General features: G+C 36.7%; 1 protein-coding gene across 1 annotated transcript; it reads left to right on the forward strand.

Moving 5' to 3' along the window:
• The first annotated feature begins 12256 nt into the window (after positions 1–12256).
• Positions 12257–12667, forward strand: LOC110113342 (uncharacterized mitochondrial protein AtMg00810-like). Its single transcript, XM_020845891.1, has one exon. It carries the CDS (start codon positions 12257–12259, stop codon positions 12665–12667), a length of 411 nt encoding a protein of 136 aa, XP_020701550.1.
• Positions 12668–14214: the final 1547 nt, after the last annotated feature.

The following is a 14214-nucleotide window of genomic DNA, read 5'->3' on the forward strand; positions in this document are numbered from 1 at the left end:
ATGCTTTTCTATAGTTAAAGTCGCCATCATTCGATAGCTTACAAAGGATTTGATCCATAGAATTGATGTTTAAAGGAATCATGCAGATTTCTTGAACCTGACAATGGGGGATGAATTCCCGAAGCTGTCTTTGGGAACATGTACTATCAGAAATAAAGTAAGAGACTTTTTTTTTTTTTGGGTAATTTGTAAGAGACTTTCAATGATGAGGTAAGATGAGTATTTAAGTGGGTCAATAAACCTAGAGCCTAAGCAATCATCCTGTCAGAAATGGGAGGACTCATTACCAATTTCCCATTGAATAAAAGATTCGGCAAACCATTTGATCTGACATTATCTTTTACACGAAAGGGTTGCTAATATCTCGAACTAAAATTAGTTCAATATATATTAAGCCTTATTTTTAACTTTGCCTCCTATTCACATTTTTAGCTACAAAAGATTCAAATAGTTTATTTACAGGTTGGTTATTCTTTTGTTCCCTTTCAACGAAGGCTTCTGGTTCTACGAAGATGAATTGAAGATGCAGCCATGTGATTTTTATAGGAGGAAAACTTAGGTAAAAAACTTATGTAATTGAATGGGATGATTACCTTTGCTCTGGATTCTCATTAAAAGCATATATCAGTTTTTTAAACCGTTTATAATTTTATTAAATTAAAATATAACTTTTTATAATTTCTTGCATTTTGAATAAGTCAAAATATGATATTTCTCCCTAAAAGGCAAAAACATGAATTAAAAACTATCCATTCATGTTTTTTTTTTTTCTTTTTTTATAATTAAAACAATTTTTTCTGTATTAAAACTATCCATTCTTTTCTCAAAAACTTCTGAGATAGATAAAAGTTAGGTTTGTGAAGAAAAGCAAATGAGAAAAATATAATTTGGGTCTTTGGGCCACCATTCTACTTCAGAAAAATACACCATCAACATTGGGATTTGAAAGTATTTATAAAGACTTGATATTAATTGTAATTAAAAAAAAGTGCGTGAATAGTCGGAGGCATGATTATTTCCATATTTAATACTCAATTTTTTTTTTTTTGTTAAAACCCACGGAGGGGCCTACGTGTTAATATCAAAAATCGGTTACAAAGTCCTTAAAAGGACTAACCAGCTTACTACTGCTCCGAAGAGCTACAATCCAAAAAAGAGAGAAAAAAACCTAGAAGCCGGTCGGTCCTTATCCTATGATTACAAAATTGATAGTAAATATCTATCGGGTTGTGAGGCGACAACACCCAAAAAAGGAAGATCCAATAAATAGCTTTCGGCACGAACTTCCTGCAAAAACTCAAAAGGTAATAGAAATAGTAGAGAAAGAGAGGAAAGAGAAGAACCTTGCAAACATTAAAGCTCCCAAGACAGCAATTACTAATGTGCCTGCAAGGAATACTCCAAAAGAAAACATTAGAATCACTCATAAACGGAAGATTGGTAAAAACTTCCAGATTATGATTCCCATCCAAAACAGGAAAAACCAACTGGCAGAGAATGGAAAATTTGATAGTACTCATCCTTTTAACATACTTCCCTCTACCAAAGCGAAACCTGAAAGTCTTAGAATGCCAGAAAAAATCAGAAAAACATATCAAGCGCCCAGGACTCTCAGTCCCCAGAATGAACTTCAAAAATTTAATGATAGTATGGGGTAAATAATGATAATTGTTAGAATTCTAGGTGATAATACCGAAAAGTAAAGTATAAATGTTCCCCGGTTTAACCATAATCTCCAGATAACCATCTAAATGAAACTTGCGTTCATTTAAGCTCTCAAGAGAAAATTTGATAGGTACCCTGCAAGAAATTCTCAATAAAGGAGAATAAATACAACCATAGTTAATCCAATTAATAGAGATTTTCAGAAATCTATTGGGGGGTCGTAATGTCAAAATAGAAAGAAGAAAAAGAACGAAGCCGGTAGTAAAACTCAGAGATCCAGTCATCAATACATAACATCCGGCCCTGCCAACCCTCCAACCAGTTAGCCATAAAAAAATAAAGGCAATGACAGCGAGATAACCCACTAAGCCCAGAATTATCCTCAGTGGACGTAGAAAAGAAATCTAAAATCAAAACAGGAATCGTAGAAATCAAATAGGTAGCAGGCATAAACCAAAACCTTCTTACCTCAACCAGCTTTGTAGCAGGCATATACAAAGCTTGAAAGCAGAAAATAATTAGACCTCCAAACAAAAGCTTAATGGACCTAATACCCATGATAATAGATGAGCCAAGCCTGGTAACAGTAAAATCATCTAAAAGACCTTTTAAAACAAAGATAGTCTGAACAAGATAGATAACTACTTTACGGTTCCAAGTAGACAAAATCCCTTGAGGTCTTAAGCCAGCAGCAATAAAACAACAAACCAGCCAAATAGAAATAAACATTCTATCGTAATGAGCTTTACTAAAGTAGTTATCAGCAAAACCCCTGAAATAACGGTAACCAGCAGTAAAAGGAAACCCCCCACAAAACCAAAAAAATAAGAGCTTAACCATGTCTAATGTAAGGAAGGGCAGTTTTATCAAGGTTCAAAAGAGAATTTAAATTGCAAATATTCAAATCTTGATAACACTCAAGCTGACAGCCGAAATTAGCCAACCAGTCAGCACAAGCATTGGCTTCACGGTATATATGAGAAATATAAAAATTGAGAGAAGACAGAGAATTTTTAATTTTCCTAATAAGATAAAAATTTTGAGGATTTCCCTGAGCATGGTTATTAATAATCTGAATCACAAGATCAGCATCCACCTCAATCCAGACATTTAAAAAACCCATCTTAATGCATATATCAATACCAAGAGAAACCCCAGTGAGTTCAACAGTAATGACAGAGTGAGTATGCAAAGGGGTAGAAAAGGTAGCTAACACGTTTCCCTCATGATCACGAATAATACCACCCGTGCCAGCAACAGTGTTTCTAACAGAACCATCGGTATTCAATTTCACAAAAGGAAGAGAGGGCTTCCTCCAAACAACAAGTTTGGGTGAAGATCTGTGAACATTCTCACCCACTTTGATACCAAGAGAATCAGCCAAATAATGAAAGTTTTTGCAATTTTTAAAAGTAAATAAATTACAGGAGGACAGATGCAGAATTTTATGATGGATATTAGAGATAATAACCTTAGCATCCATCTTAATATCACAATGTTTGGATTCATTTCTCGCTTTCCAAATGAACCATAAAATAAGAACAGGGATCAAGTTTAAGATGTGACCCTTAGAGTTGATCATCCACTCTTTCAATAAGGAGAGAAGCTCATTGTAAGTATCATCGTGATTCAGTTTAGCCAAAGAAAAGTAGTGATTCCAAATCTGCTTTGCTAAAGTCCCATTCACAAAAACATGATTAACACTTTCAATGTTAGAACAACATTGGCATTTAGAAGGGAAACTAAAACCTTTTTTTTTTTTGAATTAAAGTATCAACAAGGATAAAGCCTTTAAGACATCTCCACGCTAAAATAGAATAAGATGTAGGAATAATGTTATGCCATAACGAGGAGTAAATAAGAGAATAGTTGTTCCTATACCTGAAGGAATCCCACACTTTTGTCATCTGGAAATTACCCGAAGAAGACAGCTTAAAAAGAATTTTTTCCTTGCAAAACAAATCTAATGGAATCGGCAGAATCATATCAACAATAAAAGGAGGAATAACCTCCAAAAGTTTAGTAACATTCCAGCTTCCATTAGCAATAAAATTAGAAACCTTAATATTGTCTATAGAAGAGGTATTTAAATGATTATCAATCGAAAGAGGACCAATCCAATTATCTTGCCAAAAGAAAACATTATCGTTACCAATTCCCCATTGAATGAAACGTTCGGTAGTGCACTTGATTTTACAAAGTCTTTTCCAGGTCAAAGAATCAGTGGCTTTATAAAAACCAAGCAGAGGGTGAGAATCTTTACAATATTTAGCGTTCATAAAACGGGTCCATAAACTCTCATTGGATCTGAAAGAGAACCAAAGTTTATGAGAAAAAGCTTGAACCATATCAGAAAGATTTTTGCAACCTAAACCACCTTCGTTATAGATGCCACAAATGTTGTTCCAAGAAGCCCAACGAATGCCATTGCTATTAAGTTTGGAACTCCAAAAGAATTTGTTTATCATTCTCTCAATTCTAAGGCAAATACTAGCAGTAGGTTGAAGAGTATGCAATAAGTAAATAGGAATGGAATTCAAAACAAATTTAATAAGGATTAATCTACCCCCAAAAGACAACAAATTAGTGGACCAATGGGTTAATTTTTTCTGGAAGCAAGAAAAAATATCTTCAAAAAGGTCACTTCGCTTTTTACCTTTAAAAATAGGGGTGCCCAAATATTTAATGGGTAAAGTTCTAGCTTGAAAATCACAAATTCTTTGAATAGCAGTGATTCTATCTCTATTGATAGATTTACCAGCAATAAAACTGCATTTATCCTTATTAATCGCTAAACCAGTAGAAGCATGGAATTGAACCAGAAAATTATTCAAAAGTCTAATATTGTTAATCGAGCCGTTAGAGAAAAGAATAAAATCACCAGCAAAACTAAGATGAGAAATCGGAAAACCTCTAATAGTACGAAAGTGAAGTTTAGGATTTCTTAAGTATAAATCTTCAATACCCCTAGAAAGGTATTCCATAGCAATAATAAAAAGCGCCGGGGATATATTATCACCTTGTCTTAAACCTTTAGAAGACTTGAAAAAACCATGGTTCCTACCATTAATAACAACAGAAAAGTAACAATTATCAATACTATTTTTAACCAACTTTATAAAGAAATCACTAAAGCCAAATAAAGACATAACCTTATACAAAAAGTTCCAGTTAAGATTATCATAGGCTTTAGAAATATCCAATTTCAAAATGATATTGCCACCTTTAACTTTAGTATTAATTTCATGAGCAAGCTCTTGAGTCAATAAAACATTATCGAAAATGCTCCTACCTTTAACAAAACCAGTTTGATTACAAGAAATAATTCTAGGAAGAATGCTTTCCAATCTTTTGGAGATAATTTTGGAAATAAGTTTATTAAAAAAAAAGAACAAAGGCTTATAGGTCTAAAGTCATTCCACTTATTAGCCCCAACAATTTTAGGAATAAGAACAATATTAGTAGAAGTGAAGAATTTCGGGTAGGGAGAACCCTTAAAAAAATCGATAACAGCATCAACAATATCAACTTTAACAATATCCCAACATTTCTGAAAAAATTTAGTAGTGTAACCATCCGGACCCGCAATGGAGCACCATTCAAATCCATAACAGCATTGTAAATTTCCACATCAGAAGGTAAAAGACAAAGAGACTCATTATCGAAATCATTTATAATATGCGGGATAACGTGAGGATTCAATAAAGGGGCATTGGTAAAATGATCATTGAACCTATTTTTAAAATGTTCCACACCAGATTTACAAATAAGTTCCTTGGAATCAATGATAGATCCATCACATTCAACTATTTTATGAATATAATTCTTAGACTTATTACGATTAGCCATGGCGTGGAAAAATTTAGTATTCCAATCTCCTTCCAAAGTAAATTTGAAGTTAGCTTTTTGTTTCCAAAAAATTTCCTCCTGATCCTGAAGCAAAATAAGAGCATCCTTAGCACAGTTAAGCATAATCAAATTCTCATTAGAAGGATCAACCATATAAGAATTTTCAAGGTCAAGAACTTTCAGTTCAGCTTCCTTGATGTTGGTGAAGACATTCTTAAACACATTTTTATTCCACCAATTTAAAACATGTTTTAATCTACTAAGTTTAGACCAAAGACGAAACATACCTTTAATGTCATTATTAGGGTAAATGGGAGCATTCTAGTTGGTACTAATAACATTCTTAAAATCAGCATGAGAAATCCACATATTTTGAAATCTAAAAGTAGCCTTGCCCACTTTAATATTAGCATTGATATTAAGCAATAAGGGACAATGGTCAGATAAAGTTCTACTAAGATGATCAACAGAAGACATGGAGAACATAGAGAGCCAATCATTGTTGAAAAGAAATCTATCCAGACGCTGCCAAATAGTGGATCTATTCCAGGTGAAAGGACTACCATTAAAGCCAATATCATTCAGAAAGCAGCCAGAGATAACATAATTAAAATCTTCCATAGCAACAGAGTTAGGCAAATTTCCTCCTTTTCTTTCCGAAGCATTAGAAATAATGTTAAAATCACCACCAATGCACCAAGGGCCATTAATATTGTTAGCAAATTGCCGAATTTGATCCCAAAGAGGGATACGATTCCATCTAGTGGTAGCAGCATAGACAAAAGAGGCATAACACTTATAGTTAAAAAATTCAATTTCACAATTAATAATTTGAGGGAAATAAGATATAATGTTCACATTAATATTTCTATTCCACATAATCCATATCTTGTTAGAACAGTTAGCAGCAAAATTAGAAAAGCCCAATTTCGAAGCAGTAGAACAAAGTTTATCAGAAGAAATAAGAGGTTCAATTAAAACTAAAAACATGATACTATGCATTCTAGAAAGGTTTTTAACTCTAGCAATCGAATCCTTACCCTCAATACCCCTAACATTCCAAAGAAGAGCTTTAATCATTAAGATATTTGGAGGAATTTTGATCACGGGTAGAACGGGGGGTAGAAGGTAGTGAATTTTTTTAATTTTTCCCTTTCTTTTTTGTAGCTTTCGAAAAGCCATCCTCATCAGAATTTTTAGAATAAGCATTAAAAGCAGTAGAAGAGGAAACTACATTATTACTCACACGGTTTCCATTCGGTAGGACATTAATCACCTCGTTTGAAGGAGGGATAAATTCCCCTTCTTCACAAATAACGGTGTTACCATCCGCAATAGTATCACTTTCCCTGTTAGCAGCATCATTAGCAAAGGCATTAGATTGTTGTTCAACAACGTTAGAAGTAATATGAACTAAATCAGTATGAACTTCCTCTAAATTATCAGTATCTTTTAGCATAGATTCTATGGAAATGAAAATATTGGGATCGGATGCCTCATTGTTGTTCAGATTTGTTTCATGATTCTCTTCGATTAAACTAATTTTAGCATTAGAAGAATGCAAAGGATCTTGAGAAGCAACAATTTCAACATCCAACTTATCAGATGTAGCTTTAGAAGCAACAATTTCAACATCCAACTTATCAGATGTTGTAGGCGGATCCACCTGAGTAGATTGAACTTCCATTAAAATAATTTCAGCATTAGAAGTATGCAAAGGCGTTTGAGATGCAATCATTTCAACATTCAACTTATCAGATGATGAAGGCAGTTCCACCTGAGTGGATTGGATAACTTTCCCAGTTGGCACATATATTTTCTCGGTGGATCAAAGCTTACCATCCATCTGAGCAGGAGTTTTTTTAAGTTCCGGGAGTAGTTTAAAGCAATCCGAAGGAGCGTGTCCATGGATCTTGCAATGAGAACAAAAGTCAGGGACTTTCTCGAATTCAATCTTTTGCATATAACCATAGGCTTTCGATCCCACCCATATTTCCTTCGAGTGCTTTTTGGTTATGTCCACTTCAACTAAAATTCTAGCCACAGAAGGTCTTGTGCGTGAAGCTGTAGCTTTATCGGTTTGGAGAGGTCTACCGAAAATAGAACCCAAGGCATGTAAAACTTTCTGGTTAAAAAAATGAAGCCTAAGATTAGGAAAGGAAATCCATATTGGAACTATGGGCGATTCTTCTTTTATATCAAAAAAAGGCGTCCATTTTAAAATGCGCATTTGGCAGTTAAAGATGAAATACGATCTTCTAGCAAAGATTATACTATAGTCAAGATTGTTAGAAAGTTGTATCGCTACATGCCTTGAATCTAAAAGACCAATAAAGAAGAAACCCGAGAGTTTAAGGTTAGTAAAAAAATTACGAATAGAGTCAAGATTTGGTCTGTTAAGACCAAATTTACCGACCAAGGTGAAATGGAAGGGAGATGCCAGCTTGAGCACTTCATCATCAGTCAAAAGAATGGCAGGAACCCCATTAAAAACCGTTTGGGACAAGTTTGGGAGGACATCACCTAAAGATGCGCCACTTGAGAGAACGCCCTTAAAAGATCGCGATCTAGAGGGCGAACCATCACCTGCTTCAAGATTGAAAAAGCCTTTGTTTTTGATCGGCTCAGAACCAGCCACAGCGCCCCAAAGGTTTGGGGGCTGCGAAGCAGCCATCAACGAACAAGCCCTCGCGGGGCAAAGAACAAAGAACGAACAGAGCTAGACTAAAACACAAAGAAACACCGGAAAAACTGGGAGAAAAACAAGCCGAAACGGATGGAGATGAAGGAGGAAGAGCGGAAACCCTAAATCGCAAGAGCGTCGGGTTTCAGCTACGCCAATAATGATATTTAATACTCAATACTTATTTCTATGATTCAATTACATAAGTATGCTTAGAATAAAAAATTATTTCTTTTGTTTGATTCGGAAAATTTTAAATATGTCTAGAATCAAAATTGCATTTCTTAAACATTCCTTGTTTTAATAAATGATTGATCGCGCATATAATTTTTTCTGATTTTATAAACATCTAATTTTATGATTTGTAACTGTATTAATTATAATCCATAAATATATGGTACCAGAGTTTGATAAGCTATACACATTTGGTAAAAAGGCCAGCAAATTATATCTATACCTATCCATCATCCACTGCTCAATTGAAGCACACGAAGCACAAATCATCTCCTTCCATTATTACTTATCTAAAAAGGTTCTTTCCTTTGTAAGGGGTTGTCTCCTCTTTTCTCTATATATTACAAGCAATGTAAACTATGAGGGCAAGCTTTTCAATTAATGCTACAGCAGTTCTGTTTAGCTTTTCTCAAACCATGAGTTCTTTCATGGTATCAGAGCAATTTTGAAGCCTCACGGATGATCCTAGTGCCCTTTCCTCTTTTCGTCAAAGCTTTATGGCGGACTCTGGGAGCACCTCAGACAACGCTCCAGCCGCCTCCTCTCAACAGCTAGTGCCAACTACTGAGACCGCCATTCCCCCAGCACTGAAGTTTCTTACCTCAAATCTCAAGAACATTGTCCATGTTCACCTCAGCTCAGACAACTACCCTATTACTACAGGCCATCAAAATCTTTTTTGCAAATCGTTTTGAAGGGTACCTCACTGGCTCCAACAAATGTCCATCGGAATACATACCATCCACCTCATCCGGCATCATACAGAAACCTCACTATGCCTCTTGAACATTTCTAGATCAAAACCTTGCCTCTTCTTTGTGCTCCACTATCTCCGCTCCTATACTTCCTTACATCCTCAACCTCTCCACTTGTCACGAGATTTGGCTTACCTTGGAGAAACGTCTTCAGCCTTCTAACAGAAGTAGAGTGATTCAGCTCAAAAATGAGCTTTACAATGTCTCAATGAAGGATTCATCCATGTCTTAGTCATTGAATCACATCAAAACAATAGTGGATAACATTTCAACAGCAGGTTCAACCATTGATCAAGAAGATATCATCTTCTACATACTGAACGGTCTACCAGCTGCATATCATTCCTTCAAAACTGCAATAAGAACTAGATCTGATCCCATCAATCTAGATGAGTTATACTCACTGCACTGCAGCAAAGAAATTAATTTGATAACCGAACATATTAAGCTCTCGCCATAAGCCTCACAGTCAGTGGCTTTTACGGCAACCAGAGGTCGTGGCTCCTCATCACGCGGACGTGCTCGCAGCACCGGAGAAGCATCACAGTCAACTCGTCCCCCATTCACTGCAACTCACGGACGCGGACGATCACAAGGATACCAACATGTGAGTTGCCAATCTGCGGCAAATCTTGACATACAGCTCTGCATTGCTGGCATCAGACAGATCTAAATTATACTCCTCAGACAGCAACACCTGAAAGAGAGCTGTACTCTTCCACATCCCCAGCATCTCCATATTGGTATCTGGATTCGGGAGCAACTGCACACATTACAGTGGACGCAAGAAATCTCTAACAACCCAAACCTTACTCAGGCTCAAACGTGATATCCATTGGAGACGGCTCATCCCTTCCGATATACAGCACAGGAGACGGACTCCTACCGACGCCCACCTCTCACCGTAAGCTCCACCTCAAACAAATTCTTTATGTCCCCTCTATTTCCCATAATTTGCTATCTATTCATAAACTCACAACTGATAACCAATGCTCCATGCACTTTGATCCTCATGGCTATCACATTAAGGACCTGAAAACTCGTTAAGTTCTCCTCCAAGGACCAAGCTCGCATGGCCTCTACCCATTCACCAATTCCAGCAATTCTTCAGTGCCCACCGCTCTCACAGCTCAACTCACCTTCAGCAAGTTGTGGCATTCTCGTTTAGGACACTCGCACAATTTTGTAACAACTGCAGTCATGCGGTCTCTTAGTTTACCTACTTCTTCTACTAAATTCTGTTGCGTGTCTTGTAATGTGGCCAAAAGCCATATGTTGCCTTTGAAATCGCAAATAAAGACTGTATCTAAACCTTTATCTCTAATACATAATTTGGGGACCTTCTCCAATCCTATCTCACAATGGCTTCAACTATTATGTCATCTTCATTGATGATTATTCAAAATTTTCGTTGCTCTATCTAATGAATAACAAATCTGAAACCTACCAGAAATTTATTCATTTCCTCACAATGATTGAAAATCAATATAACACCATCGTTCAATACTTCAGATCCGAAAATGGGGGTGAGTATACTTCGGCTCAGTTCAAAGCATTTCTAGCCTCAAAAGGTGTCATCCACCAACTCACATGCCCATACACCCCAGAACAAAATGGGGTCTCCGAGCGCAAACACAGACATGTTCTTGAGATAACACGAGCTCTTTTGCATGAAGCCAGTCTTCTAACATTTTGGACCGATGCCATCCTACCCTCCAAAAATACCTCCCTCAAATCCCCTTACAAACTCTTAACCAACAAACAACCTGCATACAATCAGCTTAAGGTCTTCGGTTGCCTCTACTTCCCCTGGCTCAAACCTCTAACCTCCAAAAAATTCTCTCCTCGCTCCACTCCATGCATATTTCTCGGTTACTCCAACTCCACAAATGCTTACCGTTTCTACAATCCATCTACCAACAAAATTATTCTGTCTCGCCATGTAAACTTCCATGAGGATCAATTTCCCTACTCTCTCACTCCACCCAAACTCCCATCCACCAGCACCACCACATCAACTTCCCATCTACTACTTACACCAACCTCAATCCCCTTACCAAATATCTCACAAGAACCTTCAGCCAACTCCCCACCACCCACCTACATCTCATCTCCCACTCCAGAAATCCAAGTCTCTCCATCGATTCCCAAGAATTCTCAAACTAGCTATCCACATGAACAACTAACCCCTCTCCTCCTAAGGCCCCTCCTCATCCCATGCTTACCAGATTCAAGTCGGGACACCTAAAACCAAAACAAATCTTCACACTCTCTACAGCTCACACAACACCATCCACTCCTACCACCTTTAATCAAGCTAACAAAGACTCCAATTGGCGGGCAGCCATGTCTGTTGAATTCTATGCAATACAAAATCAAGAGACATGGATTCTCATTCCACCTCCACCCAAACAACCCATTATAGGATGCAAATGGACCTATCATCTCAAACTCACACCCATTGGCACCATCGATCGTTACAAGGCTAGACTAGTAGCCCAAGGATACACCCACCAATTTGGCATCCACTTTCATGAAACCTTTAGTCTAGTAGCCAAAATGCCCACCATTAGACCCCTTCTCACCATCGCTCTTCACCACAATTAGTCCATTATACAATGCAATATCTCTAATGCTTTCCTACATGGACCCCTTCAAGAAACAGCATACATGAAACAACCCCTAGCTTCATTGATCCTCTTCACTCAATCACGTATGCAAACTCCACAAACCAATCTACGACCTTTGTCAAGCACCACGTCAATGGTTTCAAACATTTTCCTCGTTCCTTCTAAAATATGATTTCACAATAAGCAAATCGGATCCTTCCCTCTTCATCCACCAAACACCCACCACCCAAACATATCTTCTTCTTTATATCGATGATATTCTCATCACCGAAAATAACAATAAACACATCAAACTTATTCTTTCAAATCTCGAACAACATTTCAAACTCAAAGATCTGGGTCATATAGCCCTATTTCTAGGCATTCAAGTCACTCAATAGCCCAACTCCTATTTCCTTCAACAATCCACATACACTAACTCCATTCTATGCCTAGCTGGAATGGACAACTACAAACCAGCGCCTACCCCATTCTCCGTTCACTTCAAATCCACTACAGACAGCCATATACCCTTCACTGATCCACTCTTATATTGCAAGATAATAGGGTCGCTCCAATACCTCACCATTACATGCCCAGACATAGCTTTTACCACAAATTTTCTCTGTCAATCCATGCATCAACCTCTCAACATTCACTTCCAAAAACTTAAACGTCTCCTACGCTATATCAAAGGAACAACAGCCTATGGACTACCGATTCCTCATGGAGATCTCATTCTCCGCTCCTACTCTGATGTTGATTGGGCGTCAGATTCATCAGACCGTAAGTCCACCACTGGATACTGTTCCTATCTTGGAAACACCCTCATCTCCTGGAGTGTCAAGAAACAACCAATAGTTGCTAAATAATCTACGGAAGCGGAGTACCGGGCTCTAGCAGCGGCAAAAGCCGACATAGTGTGGCTAAGGCGTCTACTAGCAGATTTTGCCAGCACTCAGCCGCTTGCCACACCTCTACATTGTGATAACATTTATGTTATGGCCTTAGCTAATAATCCAGTTTTTCATGCTCGCACCAAACAAATTGAAATAGACTACCACTTCATCCGTGACAGGATCCATGCCAAGGAGATCACTGTTCACCATATTTCTTCTCAAGATCAACCGTTGGACATCTTTACCAAGGCTCTCCCTCCAAAACAATTCAATGAAATTCACTCCAAACTAACTATCCAATCCCAGGATACTTAGTTTAGGGGGCAGTGATAAGCTATACACATTTGGTAAAAAGGACAACAAATTATATCTGTACCTATCCATCATTCATTACTCAATAGAAGTACAGGAAGCACAAATCAATCTCCTTACATTATTACTTATCAGAAAAGGTTCTATCATGTGTAAGGGGCTATCTCCTCTGTTCTCTATATATTACAAGCAATGTAAACTGTAAGGGAAAGATTTTCAATTAATGCTACAGTAGTTCTATTTAGCTTTTCTCAAACCATAAGTTCTTTCAGAGTTAATGTTAATTGGAATTTGAAATGCATAAGATCCGACATAAGAAATTAAGAGTTCAATTAACTACTTGTTTACTATAAAACAAAGCATAATAATCACTACTCAAAAAAGAACAACATGAATTATTTAGAGAACAAATTGATAAATGATCTAGACCATTTAAGTGATTATTAGTTTTATAATTCCTTACAGGCTAAATGTATTGCTTTGAAGGTTGTTTAATTTGAAAAAAAAGGCTATCATTTTTGTATTTACATGATGGGGTAGTTAAATTTAGTTTTTATGTTTACTTATATTCAATTTTGTATAAATATATTTTTATTATGCATTTAATTTAGAATTACCTAGATAAATATGATTTGAATAATTAAATTGATATATAATAAAAATTAATCTTGATTGGGCATGAATCTCAAATCAAAATTAAGTTGAAAGCTTCCAAAATTAAATTTGGGACCATCCAAACTCTAATTATGCAAACTTATAATCGAACTGAACGTCTCGAAAAGACAAACCAAACGACACCCAAATCAATCAAATTTGAGCTCAAACGAGCCCAAATCAAGGTCCAATGCGTATTTGAAGTGTTCAAAGCATAATTTAGATTACCAAATGAATTCTAAACATCCCAAGCTTATAGCTAAATCTAGTGGCTCGACAAGATGAACCTAACAATACCAAGATCACCAAATTATGGTATCATTAAGGTATTTAAATGACCAATGAACAATCCACAATCAAGATGATTAATATCTGCCATCCATTCAAACTATTCCCAACATCCCCTCGATCTTCTCTATATTTATGTGGCATGACACTCTAAAAAAAACTATGAATAGGCCCCATTTCTTCACATGAAATTGGGAGAAAAGAAGGAGAAATTTTGGGGAGCACTCTCGCCACCGACCATCGCCAGAGTTCTTCCCGACCATCGT

The sequence above is a fragment of the Dendrobium catenatum genome, unplaced genomic scaffold (assembly GCF_001605985.2).
Source record: "Dendrobium catenatum unplaced genomic scaffold, ASM160598v2 fragScaff_scaffold_1056, whole genome shotgun sequence".
Classification (NCBI taxonomy): domain Eukaryota; kingdom Viridiplantae; phylum Streptophyta; class Magnoliopsida; order Asparagales; family Orchidaceae; genus Dendrobium; species Dendrobium catenatum.

Bases quoted from the DNA above. Each gene is read 5' to 3' on its own strand.
- LOC110113342 (XM_020845891.1), top strand. From the start codon at position 12,257: ATGGACAACTACAAACCAGCGCCTACCCCATTCTCCGTTCACTTCAAA.